Source organism: Xiphophorus couchianus, chromosome 3 (genome assembly GCF_001444195.1).
Source record: "Xiphophorus couchianus chromosome 3, X_couchianus-1.0, whole genome shotgun sequence".
NCBI lineage: Eukaryota > Metazoa > Chordata > Actinopteri > Cyprinodontiformes > Poeciliidae > Xiphophorus > Xiphophorus couchianus.
The window spans coordinates 19881621-19903192 of record NC_040230.1 but is presented as its reverse complement, the minus strand read 5'-3'; the positions used below and the strand labels follow the sequence as shown (position 1 = coordinate 19903192).

At 39.9% G+C, this 21572-nt stretch overlaps 1 protein-coding gene across 4 annotated transcripts; it reads left to right on the top strand.

Annotated features, from left to right (window-relative positions):
- The first annotated feature begins 6098 nt into the window (after positions 1-6098).
- tcea3 (transcription elongation factor A (SII), 3) lies at positions 6099-16748 on the top strand. 4 transcript variants are annotated; one of them, XM_028013348.1, is made up of 20 exons: positions 6099-6614; positions 7335-7397; positions 7493-7598; positions 8579-8684; positions 10719-11189; positions 11271-11384; positions 11620-11712; positions 11796-11864; positions 12837-12947; positions 13077-13145; positions 13332-13391; positions 13523-13594; positions 13673-13741; positions 14095-14163; positions 14358-14518; positions 14599-14655; positions 14758-14912; positions 15014-15160; positions 16242-16313; positions 16402-16748. In XM_028013348.1, exons 1-20 carry the CDS (start codon positions 6546-6548, stop codon positions 16408-16410), a joined length of 2142 nt encoding a protein of 713 aa, XP_027869149.1. In that variant the 5' UTR covers positions 6099-6545; the 3' UTR covers positions 16411-16748. The 4 variants fall into 4 exon arrangements, with proteins under 4 accessions (XP_027869149.1, XP_027869148.1, XP_027869150.1 ...); XM_028013347.1 differs by having other exon boundaries at positions 6100-6614; positions 13074-13145; XM_028013350.1 differs by lacking the exons at positions 10719-11189; positions 11271-11384; positions 11620-11712; positions 11796-11864 and having other exon boundaries at positions 6126-6614; positions 13074-13145.
- The last annotated feature ends 4824 nt before the right edge of the window (positions 16749-21572 follow it).

The window sequence follows — 21572 nt, the reverse complement described above, 5'->3', positions numbered from 1 at the left end:
AGGTGTAGGCTGGCTGGAAGGATGTTCTTTGCTGGATCTATCTTAAGTCTGGCTATACAATCATGGGAACACTTTCTTTTCTCCGCTCAACCGACAGAGCACACCTTTAACACCCCACTGTAGCTGCAAACACAGGGCGCGATTGGAAGCGGTGTGGTCGGATGCAGGAGGCCAATGCTAGGCTTTCAGAGCCAGCAGCAGCAGCAGCAGCAGCAGGGGCTTAGAGTTGCTCGGAGCTGCAGCATGTGGGAACACACAGGTGTAGTTATGTAACTAAGTAAAACCTGAGAGGCACAAATGCAGGCGAAGTGAGACGCACTGAAAAGAACAAGTAAAAAGACGACAGGAATATGGGTCTCTGCAGTTTCTGTAATCTGTTTTGTGTTTTACTTTTTTGACATTGTCTACTTTTTCATTCAGTCTTAGTCCAGTGCTTGCATCCGGTCATACTCCATTTCTACAAAGTGCTTTGCAGAATAAAAACAGACCCTTCACCCGAATGAATCTTGCTAAGATTAAAACAAACACACAAATAAGAAAATCAAACACACTAATCTTTAATAACACACATTTAAATGTAATGTTAAATTTTCAAAGCAAATATTAAATAAAACATAACAAGGTAATGTACAACCGATAGGGAAAGCAAATAAAATTCTGACTAAAAGTAAATTATATGGCTCAATAAAGGCACAGATAACACTAGCAAGCAATATATTACTCTGACATGTCAGCTAAAAAACAAAGTCAACAGGATGCAACTAGGACACAAGCAGAAACGTCAACCCTAAAAATGACGGGACTCTGGAAAGGAAGGTCATGTCTTTTAAGTGAGGGGGAAAAAATCCAAAAGTTTCATTCTCAACATTTAAAATCAATCATCAGTAAACACTGCATTCAAAATCCAGTCTACTTTTGATGCCCCTTTAAGGTCCCAGCAGCAAAGGAGATTTCAGCATGTACTTTTATGATTTTTGCAGTGTGCTTATGTGCAATAATCTGTCTGTGAAACCTGTTTGCATGTCTAACAGTTATAGGTTTCTTGCTAATTCAAGATGAATACTGCTCTCTTTGTCTGAGGTAAACCAGCCTGTTTTCTAGCCAGCTCCTTCAGCCAGCTCTCTTACATGGATACTTACCTCCTCCTGGCCTCTGCTCCAGCCACTACTTCCTCCCCATTTAGCCTGTGGTAAATACAGTTTCACTTTACCTGTTGACTGGTGTCTTATTTTTGGTTCTGTTAAGACTTATCCCAACAACAGCTTCACTGTAACCAGTTGCTTAAACAAGTGGAGTTTGTTTTTAATCTTTTGTTTTTCTAAAAAAAAAAAAAAAAAAAAAGGTCTACTGGACTTTCATTTTCGTGTTGGCACAGAGAGATTTATGCATTCTAATTAATGTTGGAAGACGTGGACTTTACAATTTTACAAATAATAATAATAATAATAATTTCAGCATCTTCAAACCACAGTTAGCATGTTAAATGCTGAAGTTCATTTCAGTACAAATAGAAGAAAACAGAATAAATGACGATTGTGAAAAGAACATGGCAGCAGTTCAGATGTTTGCCAACCGAAGTCAAAAAACATCTGGAACAATACGCTTTGAACCGATGTGACCAAGTAAGGGTGTTTGTCTGTAAGTCACAATGTTTGGAGACAGCCAAACAAAGTGTGTCAACACAGGCGCATCACTCAATCGCTAAGCATGGTGGTGGAGGGGTTATGATATGGACTCGTTTGACCTGTGCAGCTTGGGGTCCTTAAGTTGAACATGACCCCTCTATAGATCAAATGTGAGAGCATCTATACAGGGTCAAGCCAGGCAGAAAATGACTAAAATGGTAATTTTGACCACTCAAAGCGCTTTACACTAGAGTCACATTCACCCAGTCGCACTCACAAACACACACACATTTATACACCGGTAGGCAATTTGGGGTTAAGTGCCTTGCCCAGAGGCACATCGACATGTGGAAGCTGGAATCGAACCTACAACCTTCCGATCACAAGACGACTACTCTACCAAAGAGCCACAGTCGCCCACTTGACTACTTCAAGTTACTTTTCCAAAATGTAGACCTACAAGCTATTGATTAATGGGCTGCGCTAATATTGTCATTGGAATTTGATGAACTTTGACACTTTCTTTTCCCAAGCCAGCAGCTAACTGCCAGTTGAAGAAAAAAGCATAAAAATAGATGGATTGTGAGCTGAACAAAGACTGCCAGATCTCTGCATGACTCATCTGGACTGCCTAAATCAGTCTGGAAAATGGTTAAATCACGATGTTGTGGTTTCTTTACGGCCATGTTTTTGTACTCTGGAGTCTGAACATTCACACAAAGCTAAACTGTTTGTAGTGATGCAAATAATTTTGAACCTTTATCGCGTTAGAGCTTTTTATTTTTTTTTTAAAGTGGTAATGCAGTCATTTTATGTTTTTTATTGAGTTGCTCACAAAGGCAGTGAGCACAACTACAATGATGTCATGAGATATTTGCGTTTGAAATAAGCTTCTCCCCTTGTCCCTGTTCTCTATCTCGCTCAGTGGAGCCCCAAAGGAGGTTTGGTTGTAAACATACCGACTCTATGAAAAACACCAAGGATGACAGAAGCTTGAAATGAAATGAAAAATGATGCAAAGTCAGGGATTTGTAAAAATGTTTGATTATTTAAAATTGCAGAGCGATGAAGATTTTAATCATCATTTTATGAGCTCCTACCAAGTGGATGCTGCAAAAAAAAAAAAAAAACACCATTTGCATAAAATAGTCTGAAAAGTTATTGTAGCTGCAAGAGCTGCTTGCACATCTACTTAGGGAGGGATTGTTGTGGAGCAAGTCACAAATCAAACCATTGCTTACCTACGGGATTACATGTTGCATGTGGATTTGCAGCAGCGAATAATCCCTTTTATTATCCAAAAGACAGACATAAACAAGAAATGGGCAGCAATAGTTCAGCTGTTTTATACTCTAAGGTGCACCTGGCTGGCAGCTTTGTAGCTCTGTCATCTACAAGCTCACCACATTATGCGTGTCTTTGCTCCATCGGTTAAAGTACTTGGAGGAACCTCACTTCCTGCCACGGGGACAGAAAACCAGGAAATGCTTTTCTAAAGGAGTATAAATTGTCAGCTTCTTTGCTTAGCATATATAACACATGTAACATTGACTTTAATGATAATGAAAGTGATTCCAGTTTATATGCAATTCAACGCTGAACACAAAAGTTAAAGTCCAAGTATTATAGGATGAGTTCCAAACCCAACCTGACAAATCCTGACACAAAATATTTCCAACAATGATCAACAGTTTCAATTGAAAAGTGGAAATATAACCAACGAATGATAAAATGGCTAGGTCTGTTTTTTAATAATGAAAAGTTGGGACAGTCTGTAATCTGGGACCGGGTCAGAGGTCACTGCAGGAGCACAGCTTTTGATGCATTTAGGTTTGGTACATGAAGTTATAGGATGTCGCAGGTTGATCTTGATCGCTGGTTCCTCCTCTTAACCTGCTTCCCCTCTTACCTCACAGTGATCCGCCCCACTTCCCGAGCTGGCCGGCACCGAGTCTGCCTTCCAGACAGGGGGAGGAAGAGGCAGAGGGAGTGGAGGGGGGTGGATGGCGATCAGCCTGTTGTGTAAGAGCAGTGTAAAGAGATAATACGCTTTGCTCAAGACAAGCTCTTTGTCTGTACTTTCACCTGCGGTCATTAACACAGTTATCTTCAAATCACTGTGCTGCAGACAAAAGTGCCACAGTTTGTGCTCGGATAAATGGACTGAGCTTCAAATTTAAAGATTTTATGATTGAAGGTTTTTAAAAAAATGCTATCAGGATTTAGTTCAAAGAGTTAACAACCTCTTATTTTTTTTAAAGAAGGGTACATCAAAATCTTTTCTACTGTAAGTTTTGATATAGATCCAGAATTATTCACATCTTGCATATCAAATCTAGGACTCAGGTTTGGGTGGATAAAGTTTCATATCTGCAAGAAATTATGAGTGAAAACAGTCAGCAAGCTATAAAATATGACCACATTGTCTTCAGATGTACCAACTCGCCCTGAGCAAAGCACTTTCACATTCTCAACATATTTGCTTTATTTCCCCCAGCAGCAGGATTAACAGTAACTTTGAGCAGAAAGGTGCTTGAGTGGTTATTAAGAACACATTTTTTGATCATATCCAGCACCAATTTAAAGTTTCCAGATTGTCGTCCTGTGTTAGTCTCATTTTCTTTAACTCACAGATGAAACCACAAATTCACATTTATTAAAAATAAATTTGGTCTGATTTAACTTCAGGCAGTGAGACAAAAAGTGCATGTGTCTAAGTCTCTTCGGTTTATTGTTCAGTTTGCACAGAATCCTGATGATCTATTGTCTCTAGCGTTCCGATGATTTATTTAAACACTTATCCATTTATATGTTTATTTGGATCTCCTCCCCAATTGACTGAAAATGGTTTGATTCTTGATTTAATATTGGAGCCTGATTTAAATAGGATTGACGTCTGCGAAAATCAGAGCTGATTTTTAATGGTCCGTCAATGAGATCAAAACATCTGTGTAACTGTGGGATGAGTCATAAATAGAAGAAGTTTGGAATTAGGAGCAGATTTGCTGGATCTGATTGCTCAAAACAGCAACAACAACAACAACAAAAGAACAGAGCTTTGCCCGATGAGTCACCGAGTCTTTAATGGTCATTTAAAATGCCAGTTTTTGTCTTACACATTGGGTTTCAGGTTTTGTTCAGTCCTGAGAAAAAGCATGGAACCTCGCAACAGGCCAATTATTATTGTTTCCATTGAATCAACAAGGTGAATCATTTCATCGTGAACAGCTTGGCGACATAAGACCGTGTGAAACCTTGGAAATGAAGCATCTTGATCTCAAATCAATACTAGTAGAGCATCTAAAGTGAGACGAGCAGTTTGAGATGATGAGAGTTTGGTCTGAAACTCAGAACTACTGGAGCTTGGAAAGGGTTTTATTGACCTTGACACTTTTCCTCGAATGCTTTCACAATAATCTTTTTAGGTAACATTTCTGCTCAAACAGCAGTCGGAATAGTTACACTGTCATCTAAAGTTGCAGAAAGATATATTTAATATGCTTTGAAACCATGATTTCCTTAATCCAAACTGATTAGTGTATGACAGCGCCGGTAACGGTGGTTAGACGTCTGCGACAGAGGCCATAGTAGCAGCTAGAGCTGTGTGGTTTTCATTAAACCAATGTTTCTTGCTCAGATCTTTCTGAGGCAAATCAGACAAACAAATGTGGCATGACTCATGTCTCATTTGCTCTTATTACAAGCTGTAACACCAAAGAGAAATGTTCAAAACCCATCACCTGCGAGACAAATCTGCAAGCAATGCCTGCCAGTCTGTCCATTTTGCACACAATGACCAAGCAGGTTTATTGCTGTTTCACTATTTCCCGTACAAACATAGCAACACCCACATGGCTCACAGCTGACTAACTGAGGCCCTGTTTCAGACGTCTATCATTTTGCTTTGCATGCACTCTACAACATGAGAAAACAGCATGATTCACATTCAAGTCAACTATCAGCAGATGGAAAGCTCATCTGTAAAAAAAGATATAAAAATATGATTGGCTCTGGTATGTGAGCAACCAAAAAAGAGCAAATATATCAACCCAGAACTTACTGAACTCAACAAGCTACCGTACGACAGAGATATAAATACCTGCGTCTTAAGAACAGCTGTCCACACTGCCCTCTACAGGTTGAAGCAGTTATGGAAATGTTGAGTCTGTATCTGAACACGACTCCGTAGTCTAGAGCTCCCTCTGGTGGCTAAGTTACAATGACATGTTTATTTTATTTTTGCTTTACTGTATTTTACGTATTACATTTAATTACTAAAATTTTTTAGCCCTTTTTTGTCCTTTCTCTCTAAAGACCAGAAATGAATTTTCTTCAAGATAAGACAAAAACAAAACAAAACAAAAGAATCCCTGAAGTGGTCCATGTGAGACCTACAGGTTTATGTTTCTGTGTCAGACTGCTCTTTCGCACAGCAGCTGCTTTTGGCGCAGATGTGCAAATAATTTCGAAGTGGACTGCAACCAGGATGGCCGTCGGTTTGCAAAGATTAATCATTACACACTGACCTTGTAAGAGTATGGGACCCTGAAACACAACGCGAAAGAGTATGAAACGTTTCATTTCATATCCAGAGACTTTTAAAACAAAGTAGCTGAAGCCTTTAATTTCCTGTTTTAAAGGCGGAACTTTAGAGCATAGAGCACAACTTTCTCAGCTTGCTCTGAAGGAATCACCTTGTCGCTGCTGCTCTCTGCGCCTCCCTACTCCAGCCTCTATATTTAGGCTGCTTGTTGTGGCGCTGGTCAGCTGGGACCTTCAGCAGGAGGACACGCCTCTGGATTGAATGGAGCGCACCGTGCGTAAAGTCCAGACCGCAGCAGATCCAAACTTTGTCGCGTCTTTTGGGTGTCGATTGGTTTTGGTATCGGCATTAGTTCGTCGGAGACTATAAATGCAGCGATGACTCGAGAGGAGGACCTGATCCGGATCGCCAAAAAGCTAGACAAGATGGTGTCTAGAAATAACACGGTGAGGCTGTATTTTGACACCCGGTGGCGCTTTGTCACCTCGTGCTGCAGGGAAGGCCCAGAAAGGACTGGTGCATAAAACCAAAGTTTACTCTGAAGAGGAGTTTGGTCTTAGTCTGACGCGATGGGAGTCTGCATGAGTGTAACAAGAGCTTGTCTGTTCTGTAACAAACGATCGACAGGTGTTTGCGGGCTTGCATCTGTTTTTTTTTTTTTTTTGCAGTCCCCTCGGTGTGTAGCTGCACGACTTAAGTTTGGACAGTTTGACTGGACACTTTTTTTTTGTTATTTATTTATTTTTTTACATATTATTCCCCGATCGTCTCATTTCGGCCTGAAAACATTCGTGCAACTGAAAGTAAACAGCGCGGCCTGTTGTTTTACAGTAGCCCTGTAGTGCCCGAGTGTTGTGTCTGCTTCTGCAAAAAAAAGATAAAGTTTCTTGGCGCTCCTACAGTCCTGCAGAAACTTTCAGCAAGTCTCAGCGCGGCTGACTCACCCTCTGTTGTTAAGTTAACTACATGAGCTTTGTGCATTTTCTCACTTTGTTTGCGAAGACAGTACAGAAGTGAAAGTGTTTTTACCCACCAAGCAAAAATCTCTTTAAATGGCGCCCGGTTGAGTGTATGCAGATCTCTGTTTACTCTGCCATTGCATGTTTGCAGTGCATTCAATGAGTATCACAGGGTTAAAGCAACTGTAATGTCTTCTGTGAATGCAGGACGGAGCCATCGACCTGCTGAAGGAGTTGAAAAGCTTCAATATGACACTGAAGCTTCTCCAGGTAAACTATGACTGCTATTCATCCAAAAGTCTGGCAACAACATGGAGGCTTAAGGAAGTGCAAAATACTTTCTTTTTTTGTTGCTGTTGTTGCAGGAAACAAGAATTGGCATGTCTGTGAACAACATCAGGAAGCACTGCAGAGACGAAGAAGTCATCGCTTTGGCAAAAGTCCTCATTAAAGAATGGAAGAGACTTCTGGGTGAGAATATCTAACTGGACATGCAGTTTCTGGACTAACTAAATCTTTAATATGCAGGTGCAGTTTGATAAATTACAGTATTACAGATAAGTTACTAATACTTCAGCAAAGGAAACTAATCTATTACAAAGCATTACACTAATTTAGTGGATACAGCAGAAGTTTAGCAGAAAGTCAAAATATTAAATCAGATTATTACACAAGGTCAATAAAGAGAACTTTTAAAACAGAAATATAAACCTACTGGTTATGTTATGAATCATAAATACTTGGTTGGAACTCCTTTTGTATGTATAAGTGCATCAGTGCAGCTTGGCATGGAGGCGATCAGCCTGAGGTTTCTAGAAGCCCAGGTTGCTGCAGCCTGTGGCGATACTTGATCACTTTTACCTGAAAACCAGACTTTGGATTACAAAGCAGCTGTCTAGTTCATTGTGTCCAAACCCCAGATAAGACACTTTTAACCCTTTTGACACTGCAGTAGTTGCAGGCCGTGTTCTGGAGATGTCTGTCCTTGGTGGCTCTTGAAGCTTTACTCTCTGTGAATCTTCTCAGAACTCTTGAGTGGACTTTGCTTTTCAAACCTCTGTGGTTATCCCACTTTTACTCTTTTTTTTTTCTTTTGGTGCCACACTTTTTCTTCCACTCAGCTCCTACTTAATGTGCTTGTGTCCAGCATTCGGGGATCAGGTAGACCCCAATAACACCGTGCTGCTCTGCCTGCTGGACATCTGTCAAGTCAGCTGTCTTCCCCATGATTGTGAATGCCATTACTGTATTAAGCATTTTTGTTTGTTTGTTTGTATTTGTCTTATCTAAGATTCCAATTTTCTTTTCTTTTTTAAATTTTGGTTTTCATTTGCTGTGAGCCATAATATTTAAAATGAACAGATGTAAATCACTGACGTTTATTGGACCATGTTTAATAAATCAGTATATTATTGAAGTTATAAAGATATGTCTCCCTCTAACTCTGCCAGACTCTGGAGATTCTCACTGTGAGAAAGTTGATGAACTGAAGAACGGTTTGGATGCCAGGAAACCTGCAGCAGCTACAAACAGCTGCTCCTCAGAGCCACAGAGCAGGTCAGTCTGATGACATTTGGAAACACAAGCTGCATAACTCTGACATTACAACAAATGGACTGGGTGTATATTATGATAGAAGGTTCTGTCAGAACCAGCGCATGTACAATCTGCATTTTTATCAAACCCAAGATGAGCAAATTATTTTCTCTGGTGCAATAAAAAGAACGCAGCTATGGAGACAGTCATCATTTTTTGTTCATGGCTAAATATAATAACAATCCACGAAAACAAAAGCAAACACTTCATTCACAACCTGCACAAATAAAATTATCTGATTGTAACTTCATTGGTGGGTACCAATGCGCTATCTAGTGGTAACAGATACTTAATCCACCGAGAAGCAGAGCAACTGTCTTGAATAAACTGAATATTTATTCAGGTTTGTACTGACATAGCAGTCAATACAAATACATATTTAAAAGTAACTTTTCAGATTTTCAGCTAAATATTTGGTTCAATAAAACTGTTAATGAAAAAAAGATCACAATAATACATTTGACTTATAAGTACCTTTCAAGATTCATAAGATTGCTTCTTACCAACAACATTAAAGTAACACATTGTGAACAAAGGTAGAATATGAATCAAGGAGAAAAACATATAAAATACAAGTTAGTGTTTGTGTGATGCTTGAGAAGGTGGAGTGTGCCGTTCTGGTCTGAACTGGTGAGTTTTGAAGAGTCTTGTATTCAGTCTAAAGTTGAACAATTCATTTACTTCTTATTTCTCTCGACATTAGGGGAGTCCAAACTTTTCCTGGAACTGTAAAGTTGACTGTGTTGCAGATCACAAAAAATCTGTTGTTAATTAAAAACTCAAACATTAGTTTGAGAAGAAACATATTTCTTTATGTTTTTATGTGTGCAAGAAATAAACTAAACATTATTCTACTGAAAAGGACAAAAGAAAAAAAAAAATCCGATTTTTGTAGAAAATGGTTCTGTAATTTGTGCTGGATCAGAAAAGTGAAAAGGATCTCAAATTGTTTCCTCATTAAAAGAAAGAAAATATTATTATTTCCAACATTTTTGGGTTTGTTTCTTATTGACTATTCTCAACAACAAGTATAGGATAGAAGTCACTTTTTCTTCAAAATTTGTTGCCCCGACTTATAAATTGCCCGTTGTGGTCGGGCCAATTTGTAACCTTCTCGGATTGAATGTCTACAAATATCAATTTCCTGTCTAAAGTTTATCTGGGTGTGCACTCATGTATAATACAGGAGGCAATTTGACACAATATTTATCTCAGTTATATTTAGTTAAAAATATTTCCTCAAGACACATTTGTCGTCACACTCCTCCACCATTAGTCCTTTATTCCCTCGGGTGTTTTGAAAGCTGCTGAAACCTGGAACAGCTCCACAGCTGTGAGACCGACCATGAAAACCTTGGGCTCCACAGATAAGAGGCCCACTCGAAAGAAAAACTCCAAATCACAAGGACAGAGTGAGACCTGAAAAGTCTCACATGTTTTAGTTCCCACGCTTTTAGCAGAGCCTTCAAGATTACTGAAGGTATTTAAGCTACTCTAGAAATGATCACTTTCAGGGAAACTAATTTACCCAACAAATGCAGCAAATTCTCTATGTTCACTTCTATTTGTGATTTTATATCTGAGACCAACATTAGCACATTTAGCCCCCTGAGTGAATACTTTGAGAAACACTTTTCTTTTTAAAATTACTCACAGGGAAAAAATGAGGAGGAGACTTCCGAAAGCAATTGGTTGTGACGGATTTTATTTAGGGGTACCAAACTAAAGAGGACTCAATATAAATGTACTTTTTATATTTTTATATTTTTATTTTATTTTTAGATCTTTCTTTGCCAAAAGTCATGTCTGTTGTCCTTCATTTTGCAGTTATGTATTATGTTTTAGTCTGTCTCAGAAAATCCTAGCTTTAACATAATACTTTTGCAAAGCAACTACATGAGAGCTCAACAGAGTCTTTCCTGAGTATGAAATACTCCAAAGTGGAGGAAAAAACCTTTACCTCTTCACAAGAGGTGAAATATGTGTTTCTTTTAGTCACAGGAGGCTGGAGGCCAAACCGAAACATGAATCCGATTCTGACAAAAACAGGAATGAAAAACAGAACGATAACCACATAAATAAAAAGAGCCATGCGGACGATCCCGGGACGGATGGAAAACACCTTGAAGGGCACCAAAGTGAGAAACACCTTCAAGAAATCAGAGCAGAGAAACAAACCCCTGCAGAGAATCCCAAACCGGAAACGGATCATAAGAAACAGAGGCACGCACCAGACCTGCAGAGTGGAAAACACAAGTCGGAGCCAATCAAGCACAGATCACTGGAGGATTTGAAGAAGATGAGAAACGCTGAGCTACTAAAGAAAGAGAAACCTCCCGAGGAGCCTAAGAAATACACAGATGATGGGAAGCAGGATAAAAGCAGAGCGGAAGGCAGACACGAGTGGCCTGTCGGCACACCTCAGAGAGGGAAGCCAGCTGAAGCTCATAAGCTAATCTTTGAAAGGTGAGGAGCCGTTGGCCCAAATACTGACATTTACAGCTCACAAAGGATTCACAAAACTTCAGACTGAACTATTCATTTCAGGAGAGGAGTGCTGGACAGCAGCGTACTGTATCCCACCCGCTTCCCCTCCCCCCCTAGACCCGCTCGGCCTCTTCTACCCATCAAACGTCCATCTCTGGACTCGAAAAAAGACAGGTCAGGGCCCCTGTCTGAGCGGATCGCGCTCTAACATGCTGACGCTGCTAACCGCATGACTCAACAGGCTCCTAGCTCCTCACATGTCCCGGCGCCAGCCCTCACAGTTTTATACCTGGAGGGCTGCTGTGCATGGTGCATGCCGAGGTGTGTGTTTACATGCTCGAACAGAACAGCATGCGGCTACGCCTGTTGTTATTCGGCTCACCTCTGTGCTGTTGTGATGTGTGATCAGGAAGGATGGTAAAGAGTCTTCCTCTCGACACCCTCACTCTCAACCGGCCTCTCCGCCGCCAAAGCGACCTGCAGCGGAAATCAAGAAAGAGAGGTCAGGCATGCTGTGACGCATGTTTTGAAATATTTGTTTCACTGTGCAAAAATGTAATAAACCAAAACTGATTTTCACATCAGGAAAGTTCCACCGGACCCAAATGCTCCGATAGCTCCTCTTCCTTTCCACCTCCATCCTCCTCCACCGAGGTTAGGCTCTGCATGCCTGCCTGTGTGTGATATTTTCTACGTCACCGCCTTGAACTTTTTCACATTTCGTTACAACCACAAACCTAATTTTATTTTAGCGATTGTACGTGAAAGACATCAAGCCTAAAGATGTTTTATGGATTCATTTTGATCACAATGACTACTGTGATCGGAGAAAAAAAAGAGGAAATAGGGGAGATGAATAGAAAATCTTGGCACCATTTGAAGCTATCAATGATCAATCAACCAGTTGTTAGGAGGAAAAATGGGCAAATTTGCTGTAAGGAAAACTCTTACCATAGCCAAGTTTTACAAGAGTTCTCTAACCAGGCAGGGCAAGTCTTGTCTCGATGGACTCAGGTCCTTTCTGTGTGTCCCAAAATAGCTTCTCATGGGTCTCTGCTTGTTCGGATGGCGTTGTTAAAAGGGATGGCACAACCAATCAGAGGTCTGCTTCACAAAAACAATGTGGTTCAATTATTTTTATCCAGATCTCTGAAGATCCAAACTACAACCTATCACCTCCGACACCAGAAGTCGTGATTTGTCTGTTTTCCTTCTGCTATTTTTCTAAGCCATTAAATTGAGTAGAAGACAGATTTACACTCAAGGTTTAACACAGTTTATAACCAATAGTAAAACTCTGACTTACGGTTTAGTTATAAGGTTTTTAATTTTCTAATTTTGCAAAATGCAATGATTTATTAACAATACATTTTTTGACATGTGTTGACAGGCATTCAGACTCGACATATTTAGCAAAGTGAGCTTACTAAACACGTAAAAATGTGGAATCTAGTGCGTCCAGCTGCACTACGGAGACCAACACAACGTCAAGCACAGTGGAAAACCCCAATATTGGGGTTATAATGTGGCAAAGAATTGTGAAAACATTCAAGGGGTACAAGCGATGTAGAAATCCATCACATCATCCTCGTTCCGAAGTGGCTGAAAAGTGTTTGTCTCGTTTAGAAAAGAGCCTCCTGATCCCAACGCGCCCCTCCCTCCGCTCCCACTCCATCTCCACCCCCCCGCTGCTCCTCCGAAGCGCACCTCTGTGGATGGGGGCAAGGACAGAGAGAGGTCTGGACCAGATGAGCTCACACTGTTATTGCCTTGAAGTACCAGAGTGAAACAATCAAGGACGATACAGTACAATTCAACACAGAGTTTCCCTCTTTGTGAGTTGAATCCTTGTGTTGTTTGCAGCAGCAGGAAGCCATCCTCAGACTCAAAGCCTCTGCCGCAGAAAAAGTCTGCAGATTGCGTAAAGAAAGACAGGTCTGCTTTCTGTCAAACCGCTCTCTACCCCGACGTGTATTTGTGACAATATTAGTCTGATCTGATCTGTGATTTCAGATTTTATTGCTTGTTTCTTGTAATAAATTGAAAGCCATTTCCAGAATTAATTTATCTGCAGGTGTCTTTAGTTGAGGCAATTTTTTTACAGCTATTTTAATTTAACAGGAAAGATTCAGATGATGGCAAAGCGTCTAAGAAACTGTCAGAGGACACCAAGAGAGAAAGGTTGGAAACTCATTAACTGTGCATGTCAAAGTGAATGTCGGGAGTTCCTACTTTGACATATACTTATTATTATTATTAGCAACTTAACTCTACGACTGAAATTAGTACAAAATCTCAAATTTTCTTGTCAGGAAAGATTCTTCTGACTCTAAACCACCCTCTACCAAAAAGCCCACCATCGAGGTCAAAAAAGAAAAGCACAGGTGTGCCGGAGTCTGTGCAGAATCAAATTTGCACTTTTTCACAGAAAGGTATGTCTAATTATCTGTGTTTTGTGGCAGGAAGGATTCCAGTGAACTGAAGCCAAGCCAACCTGCAAAAGGCCATTCCACCGACTCCAAATCCGTCAGGTACGAAACGCATTCAAATCTAATATAAAGAAAATACATTGAAACAATGGATTCGGATCGATTCCGTATGTACTCCAATGTCTCGTGCTAATTGATTAGGTGATCAAATGAAGGGTGACAAAAGTCTGGAGTAGTGTTTAAGATTTTTCATCTATTTCATAAAGACTTAGTCTGGCATGCTTATAGCCCCTACGATCATATACTGCACGACGTCCTGTAATATTCAGATAGATAACAGGATGAAGAAGCATCAATGAAATACCACTTTAATAGAGCACAGTAAAGTTTAGTTCTTAGAAAGATTTAAGACGTTTTTGCACAATGATGCAAATTACCCTGGCTGTGTTTCTCAGGAGAGAGTCTTTAGGCTCGAAGCCTCTTGGACAACCACAGAGGAAACTGTCTACTGACAGCCTGGACAGGTATTTAGCTGTTGGGATAAAAGCTGTTATAAATGACGCGTGATTTTTTTTTTTTTTATGAAAAAAAGTGAGTGATTTAATTTTATAAAATATCCTTTGTTTCAAACAACATCAATAAATCGGCAGAGTAAACTTCAAACTTTTTCCAGAGCTTTTTAGTTCTAAAGCATCCTTTTTTTTTCTTAACCCAACAGAAAGGGTAAAACCGAAGCACCCAGAACTCCCACCACCCCGACCAGTCCTCTGTCACCCAGCTTCAGCTCTCCTGGGGGTCCTCTGTCCCCTCACCTGGCTACTGGAGACTCCGTCAGAGACAAGTGCATTGAGATGCTTACAGCTGCCCTGCGGACAGACAGTGAGGCTAAAACCTCTCTGTAGACTACTGAAACTGCAGAGGTGATCACTGAACTGACTAATTCGCTCTGCGTTTCACAGATGACTACAAAGATTTTGGAGCAAACTGTGACGGTATGGCAGCAGAGATTGAGGATCATATCCTTTGCTTACATCACTTCATAGCTGGATCTTATGTTACTAATTGGTAATAGACAAAAATTTAGATTTTACCGTTTGGACTTGACTGCGTGAGTTCACATATCTACCAGGAGATCAGGGCCACAGATATGAAGTACAAGAACCGAGTCCGGAGCCGCATCAGCAACCTGAAGGACCCCAAGAACCCGGGACTCCGCAGAAACGTCCTGGCCGGCAGCATTGAGTTGAGCCGCATCGCCAGCATGTCTGCTGAGGTAGGTCACTGTTACACAGTGACCGCCTCCCAATATTCCCCTCTTTAGTTTTCGTCCTCACTGTAGGCCACATGGTCTCCTGCTCGCTGTGTTGTGTCCAGGAAATGGCCAGTGATGAACTGAAACAGCTGAGGAACGTCCTAACCCAGGAGGCCATCAGGGAGCACCAGATGGCCAAAACCGGTGGGACCACCACAGACCTGCTACAGTGCGGCAAATGCAAGAAGAAGAACTGCACCTACAATCAGGTAAACAGGGCTGCTCTTACAACTTAAACCGTCCGTCACAAAGGAAACGGAGGCAAGATGACATGATAACGAGTCGGTGTCGCTTCCTCTTCTATGCTTCCATTAAAAGAGGAACCGAGCTTTGGTTTTCTCTTTGGTGTTGCACCTAAATGTTTCACATCATCAAACACATGTTAGGATCAGACAAGCCTGATTTAATCCAAAGTGAAGTCTTGAAATTATGATTTTCCATATTTAGGGGAGAACAAAACTACCCACACCTACCTGACCATGTGAGAAAAGGCTAATAACCGACTATGACACTCATGACAACATGACCCGTAATCAAGCACTTGGGATGTGTCTTTTACTTTGTTGAGGAGGAAGTAAAAGACTTCCTTGTATGTTGGCAGAGTTATTTTAATTCAGTTAGGGGTCCACATTTTCAGAACCTTCATTTAAAAATGCAAGACTTTGTATTTTTGTAGCTGTTCAAAGGTGGACTCTCTTGAGCTCAGTTAACCTGATGACCAGGACTTTCTTCTGATGGAGGACATAGTGCATGCTAACATCACTTACAGCTCGTCGTTCTAAAAGCAGTGGAGAAGTTTGACCGTCTATGATGCCTTTTTCTGAAATATGTTTGTTCTGGAATGAGATTTTTGCTCCTGTCCACCTGTCTGGGTTTTGTTTTTTTTTTTCTTTCTCTTTAGCCTTCCTTTCTGTTTCTCTGGACTCTGGTGTGTCTGGTCCCTGTAATGATTCTGAACATTGTGTTTGGATTTGGATTTATTCTGGTTTTTGTGTTGCTATTCTTTGTGTATCATTTCCCCCCTGTGTCTGGTTGCATTGTTTACATTGTTTATTGATCTGTTTTCCTTTGCTCATCAGCTTGCTTCATGCGCAGCTCTGTTGGAGTCTGTTGATTATGCTCATAACCAGGGTTAGGGTTAGGGTCATCACCCCTCATCTGTATTTATGCATCTGTTCACTTTGTTCCTCTCCAAATTCTTTTCTAACTTTTCGTTCCACTTTATTTCAGGTGATCACTTATTACTTTCAATATAAATTACTTTCACTCATTACTTTCTCCTCCTTTCAGGTGCAGACCCGCAGTGCTGATGAGCCGATGACCACATTTGTCCTCTGCAATGAGTGTGGCAACCGCTGGAAGGTAGGCCTTTAAACTGATTCGCAAACTTTTCTACTTAAAAAAAACTAAAACATGTTCAAAATTGTTTCTGTTTGCTTTTAAATTTCAGTTCTGCTGATGCCTTCAAAGGCGAAGTTATATTTTTCAGAGACCCTGTATTGCTTCTCCTCCATAAATGGACAAGAAAAAGTTAGCGAACCACTGTAGATGATGAATTCAACAAAAACGTTCTTTAAATTTTTACTTGAGATTTTTTAGATTTATGACCATGGATAAATAAAGTTGGAATACAGTGGATTGGACTTTGGTTTAATCATAAGATCCACATGGTTGTAAATGAATAATATCTAATTAACAGGACATGTTAGTCTCTTTAACATGTCATGCAATACAATAGCCGTTTATTTTGTATATACATATATCTTCCAATAAAACCACATATATAAAAACTCTCTGAAGTATTATTTAAGAAAAAAAAATATTGTAATTTGTCATTGCTGTGTTTGATGTGTACAAACTGCATGTCAACTTCATCTTTTTTGACTTCATTTAACCGTTAATTAATGTATTTGCATTTATAGTATTCTTTGCTCATGTAATGGAGGCCTAGAAGTAAGTTGGGTTTTTTTTCTCCAAAAACGTACTCAGGTAAATGTAACTGAATAAATACTTAAAGCAAAATAAAAGCTACATCATGGTGGCCAAACAATTCATTCATCTGAATTAATTGGACTCTGCTTTGGGAAGTTACCACTGGTTTGCTCATCTTCTTCAGGTTTCTCAAAGTCGTGATACCTGGATTTTTTTTCCAACCTCACCAACATTTTCTACTATATTTAAGAGCATATATTTTTTTGTTGCTCTTCTCCCAGGAAAGAACAGTAGGTGGCGATAGTTCCCAGGAACTTAAAACAGCCTGCTGCAGACACATCCACTCAAAACATACATTGATCTTTTACCACAGTGCTACAAATGATAAAATTCCTGTCTCATTCAAGACCCGGTGGAATAAAGCAAATAGAAGTGCTGGTGAAATTCAGTCCCATTTTCAAAGAGAGCATAGAGAAAGCACCTTCCTTTTCAGCTTCAGTAATCTGCTAACTATGCTCCATATGTCCTCTGGAAAACCTGTGGATGGTAATTATGTAACACTTGTTACTGTGTTATATACAGTGTGTGTGTGTGTGTGTATATATATATATATATATATATATAATATTATATATTTTTGTTGAAAACAGAAAAAAGGACAGGCTGCCCTACATGAGTTTCCACCATCTGTTTTAACGCGATTAGAAACACATTCATTTGCTTTTTCTGCGTCATTTCTGCCATTAAAAAACACTCTGCTGATCAGCAAGCAAAGATGGCATAAACATTGACTCAGCTATGTGCCAGTGCTTTATGCACGACGCTCTTTAAACTTTAAATCTTCTGGAAAATGCTGTGTGAATTTCAGCTTGACTTGACAGGAAAACAAAACCAAAACCTACATCTGACTCCATTAACTAGCATACAATTCTGAATATGCTTACACAAGCAGATGATATTATTGACAAAGCCCAAATGTGTTCCCTATTATAATTTGTTAATGGATTCTGCAACATAATTCCCCACATTTTGAGGCAGCTGCTCGGCTCACTGACCTCTTTTTGTTCGAAACAGTTTGTGATTTCTGATCAGAAAAGGATCATTTATTCTCCTAGGAATAAACATTATTTTCCCCCCCCATTCTTTTCCAAGCTATAATGCTCTTATTGAAAGTATTTTCATTTTCAGCATTCAGACTTTCTTCAGGAAAATACTGAATGGTTTTACATCTATAAAGGGGCAAATTGATTCCAAATAATGGTCAGTGCAATGAGTAAGGACATTTAAATATACTGTAAACTTTAACATTCAGAAACATCAAAAACTACAAAATCTCCCCCAAATCTATTAGCTCTATTAAAATGTTGTCTGTTTCTATAGTTTTAGCTAAAAATATATTTTTATATTGCTGCAATCAAAAATCTTTGGGAAAGGGATGTCTGTAAATTACTTTAAAAAATAAAGTAAATCTTTTGGTCACTCATTCTGTGATGCCACAAGGCTCTATTCTTGGACCTTTTTTTTCCTCATCATTCTTGTTGGTATTTGAAGGCAAACAGGGAGAAAAAGAAACCAACAAAACAACTCCAGGCTCATAAAAATCAAGAAAAGTAGAGCCGCATGAAGAGAAATCGTTGGACTTTATAAAAATGAGATTCCTGGTACAAGAACGTGTGAGTTTAAATAATGAATGTGAAACAGTGGTTACAGGAGCAGGGATTTTAGGCAATGAGGGCTGAGAAGATCGAATAGCAAAGCAGCACAAGAAAAAGACTGAGACGAATGAAAACATAATGGTAGGTTTCAGCTGGGAAACCTGGAACTTTCCTCTGACAATATAGTAATAACACTACGACAGATTATCTGTCACAGCAACAAGCTTAAATAGAGATGCTATCATGGAGAGGTGTAAGTGACTATTTTAAAGGGATTTTGCTTAAATAGACATTAATGTCTTAGGAGAGAAGAGGAAAACTTAAAACTGTAGCCAAAAATGTGATCATTTCCAGATCACTGCAAAACTAAATCTAAACTAAAACGTCTATTGTGTGCACTTAAGAAATGCAGGATATAAACATTTATTTGCAATTAAATCAAACTAGAAGTTCTTTCTCCAAATTAAACACAAAATGTCACTTTTAACAACTATTACATTGTCAAAATTATTCAACCTCTTCATGACAAGCAACTTTAGAGGCACATCCTTTTGTTGTTGTAACCTGCTGCCAATGTGATTTATAGCCAGACTCTGGCCAGAATTTTCCATTTCTTAACTCCCAGTCAGTGTTTGGTGGATTTGCTGGTAGGTTTGTCATGCTGCAGGATTTGACTTTCAGGGTCTCACATTTTCCTCAAGCTCCATCATATATGCGTCGTGGAATTCATGATCGATAATAAGACTATGATCTTGCCTGGCTTGATGCAGCAAAGCTTCCCTAAACCTCAAGACGTCCATTTCTGTGCTTCACAGTTTGTATGAGGTTATGTCCAAACAGGAGGCATTTATTTTATGTTAAACATGACATCTGTTTAATATAAAATAACCAAATAATTCAGTTTTAGTCATCTGTCTGACGACCAATATTGTGACAGTCCTGGCCTTTGTCTAAATTTTCTTTGGCAAACATCAGTCTGACCTTTGTGTTTTTCTTAGAGAGGAAAGGTTTCCTCATTACACACCTCACAGGTGACCCATGTCCTGTCTCGTTCTGATTGGACATGCACTTTCAAGTCAAAAATAGGAAGAGCCAGCCGGCCATTGATTTAGTACTAACCATTTATATCCTGTTATTGGATCAGTTTGTATGAATTCACCACAGTGTCAAAGCTGCTTTTATGTTTGGTGTTGGTGTTTCCTTTTAATATAGAGTGGAGTAAACTGCTGCTGTGAAATTATGCACCTTCAATATGTTGTTTCAGTGTCGCTTTACCAGAGAACATTCAATTCTGGGTCATTCTTAATGAAACTGAGGTGATTAAAAGATCCATCCATCCATCCATTTTCTGTGCACCCTTGTCCCTAATGGGGTCGGGAGGGTTGCTGGTGCCTATCTCCAGCTACGTTCCAGGCGGGAGGCGGGGTACACCCTGGACAGGTCGCCAGTCTGTCGCAGGGCAACACAAAGACATACAGGACAAACAACCATTCACACACACTCACACCTAGGGAGAATTTAGATAGACCAATTAACCTAACAGTCATGTTTTTGGACTGTGGGAGGAAGCCGGAGTACCCGGAGAGAACCCACGCATGCACAGGGAGAACATGCAAACTCCATGCAGAAAGACCCCGGCCGGGAATCGAACCCAGGACCTTCTTGCTGCAAGGCAACAGTGCTACCAACTGCGCCACTGTGCAGCCCTGATTAAAAGATGATGATATATAATCAAGCATGATTCTATTTTACCGTGCGCAATTTTAGCTTACAGATGAATTCAGAGGATGCTCTATTAAAATCATTTGAATGAAAAATAATATTTCAGGTTATTTTTCTCCTTCCCAAATGTTGCCGTGTCTTGTGAAGACAAAGTCTCAGACTCCTCTCTTTCTCCTGCTCCCACAATGGCTCTTTAAAGTAGCCGCTCCCTGCCTGCCCAAGCCATTATTGCTTCGAGAAATTTCCTACTCATCAAAACTATTTTCCCTCTTTGAAATCTTCACACTGCTGCACTGCAGCAGGCTGATGGGGTTCACCAACCTCTCTCTTTAGCTGAGAAACTTTTGATGTGAAAACTTGAATCAGACTTTCTAAAGAGGCCTTCATTGTCGTTCAACACATCCGCTGTCTACTAGTGGGTCGGCCCGCATTTCCTGCCAAAAAACAGCCCTGACTCATCGATGCGTGGACCCTGAAGGTGTGCTGTGGTTTTTCAGTATTAAAGTTTTGCCAGCAGCAACTCTGGTCTTCTCTGCAAATGCTTACTCAGCACTTTCTACTGATGCTCGACTGGACTGAGATCTGGGGAATTTGGAGGCCAAGTCAACACCTCAAATTTGTTGTTTTGCTTCTCAGACTAGTACTGAACTTTTTTTGGGGGGAGAAAAAAGATTTATTTATTTTTTTAGCAATAACCTTTTTTTTTTTAGCAAGTTGACTAACGATGACTAACATTCCCTGTTAGGCTAAGACCAACAGGGAATATCCCGTTAGCAAAAAAAGTGCACACTTTCTGCAACAATAATTAATTAGTTCTTACTTGTACAAGTGATATCAACATGGATGGCAAAACCCACAATTTCCCAGCAGCAGAACTTTGCCCAAAGAATTGTTAATTGTGCCTTCCTCTAAGTGCATCTTGGTGCAGGTTGTGAAAAACAAAAAACAAAAAAAAAACCCATTATCATTCAAAATACAAAATCAATCTCCATTATCAGTTCAGTTGAAACCACCTACTTGCCACCTTTCACCTGTTCTCCACTCAACTCGGCCTCCCCAAGGTACCATGAAACCATGGTTGTTTGACCAAGTTTCTATTAATCCTTCACAATATTGATTCAAACACCATCATACTCTCTGAGCTCCACTTAGATGACTGTCGTCTCATGCAGACAGTCTCCTGGGCTTTTCGCTGGCCAGACAGGCTTTGTTGATTGACCCTTCTTCTGTTCTGATAAATTACAGTAAATAACCTTTATTCCACTTTTCTGGTCTTGACTAGACTTGCTTCACGCATTTTTTTATGATTACT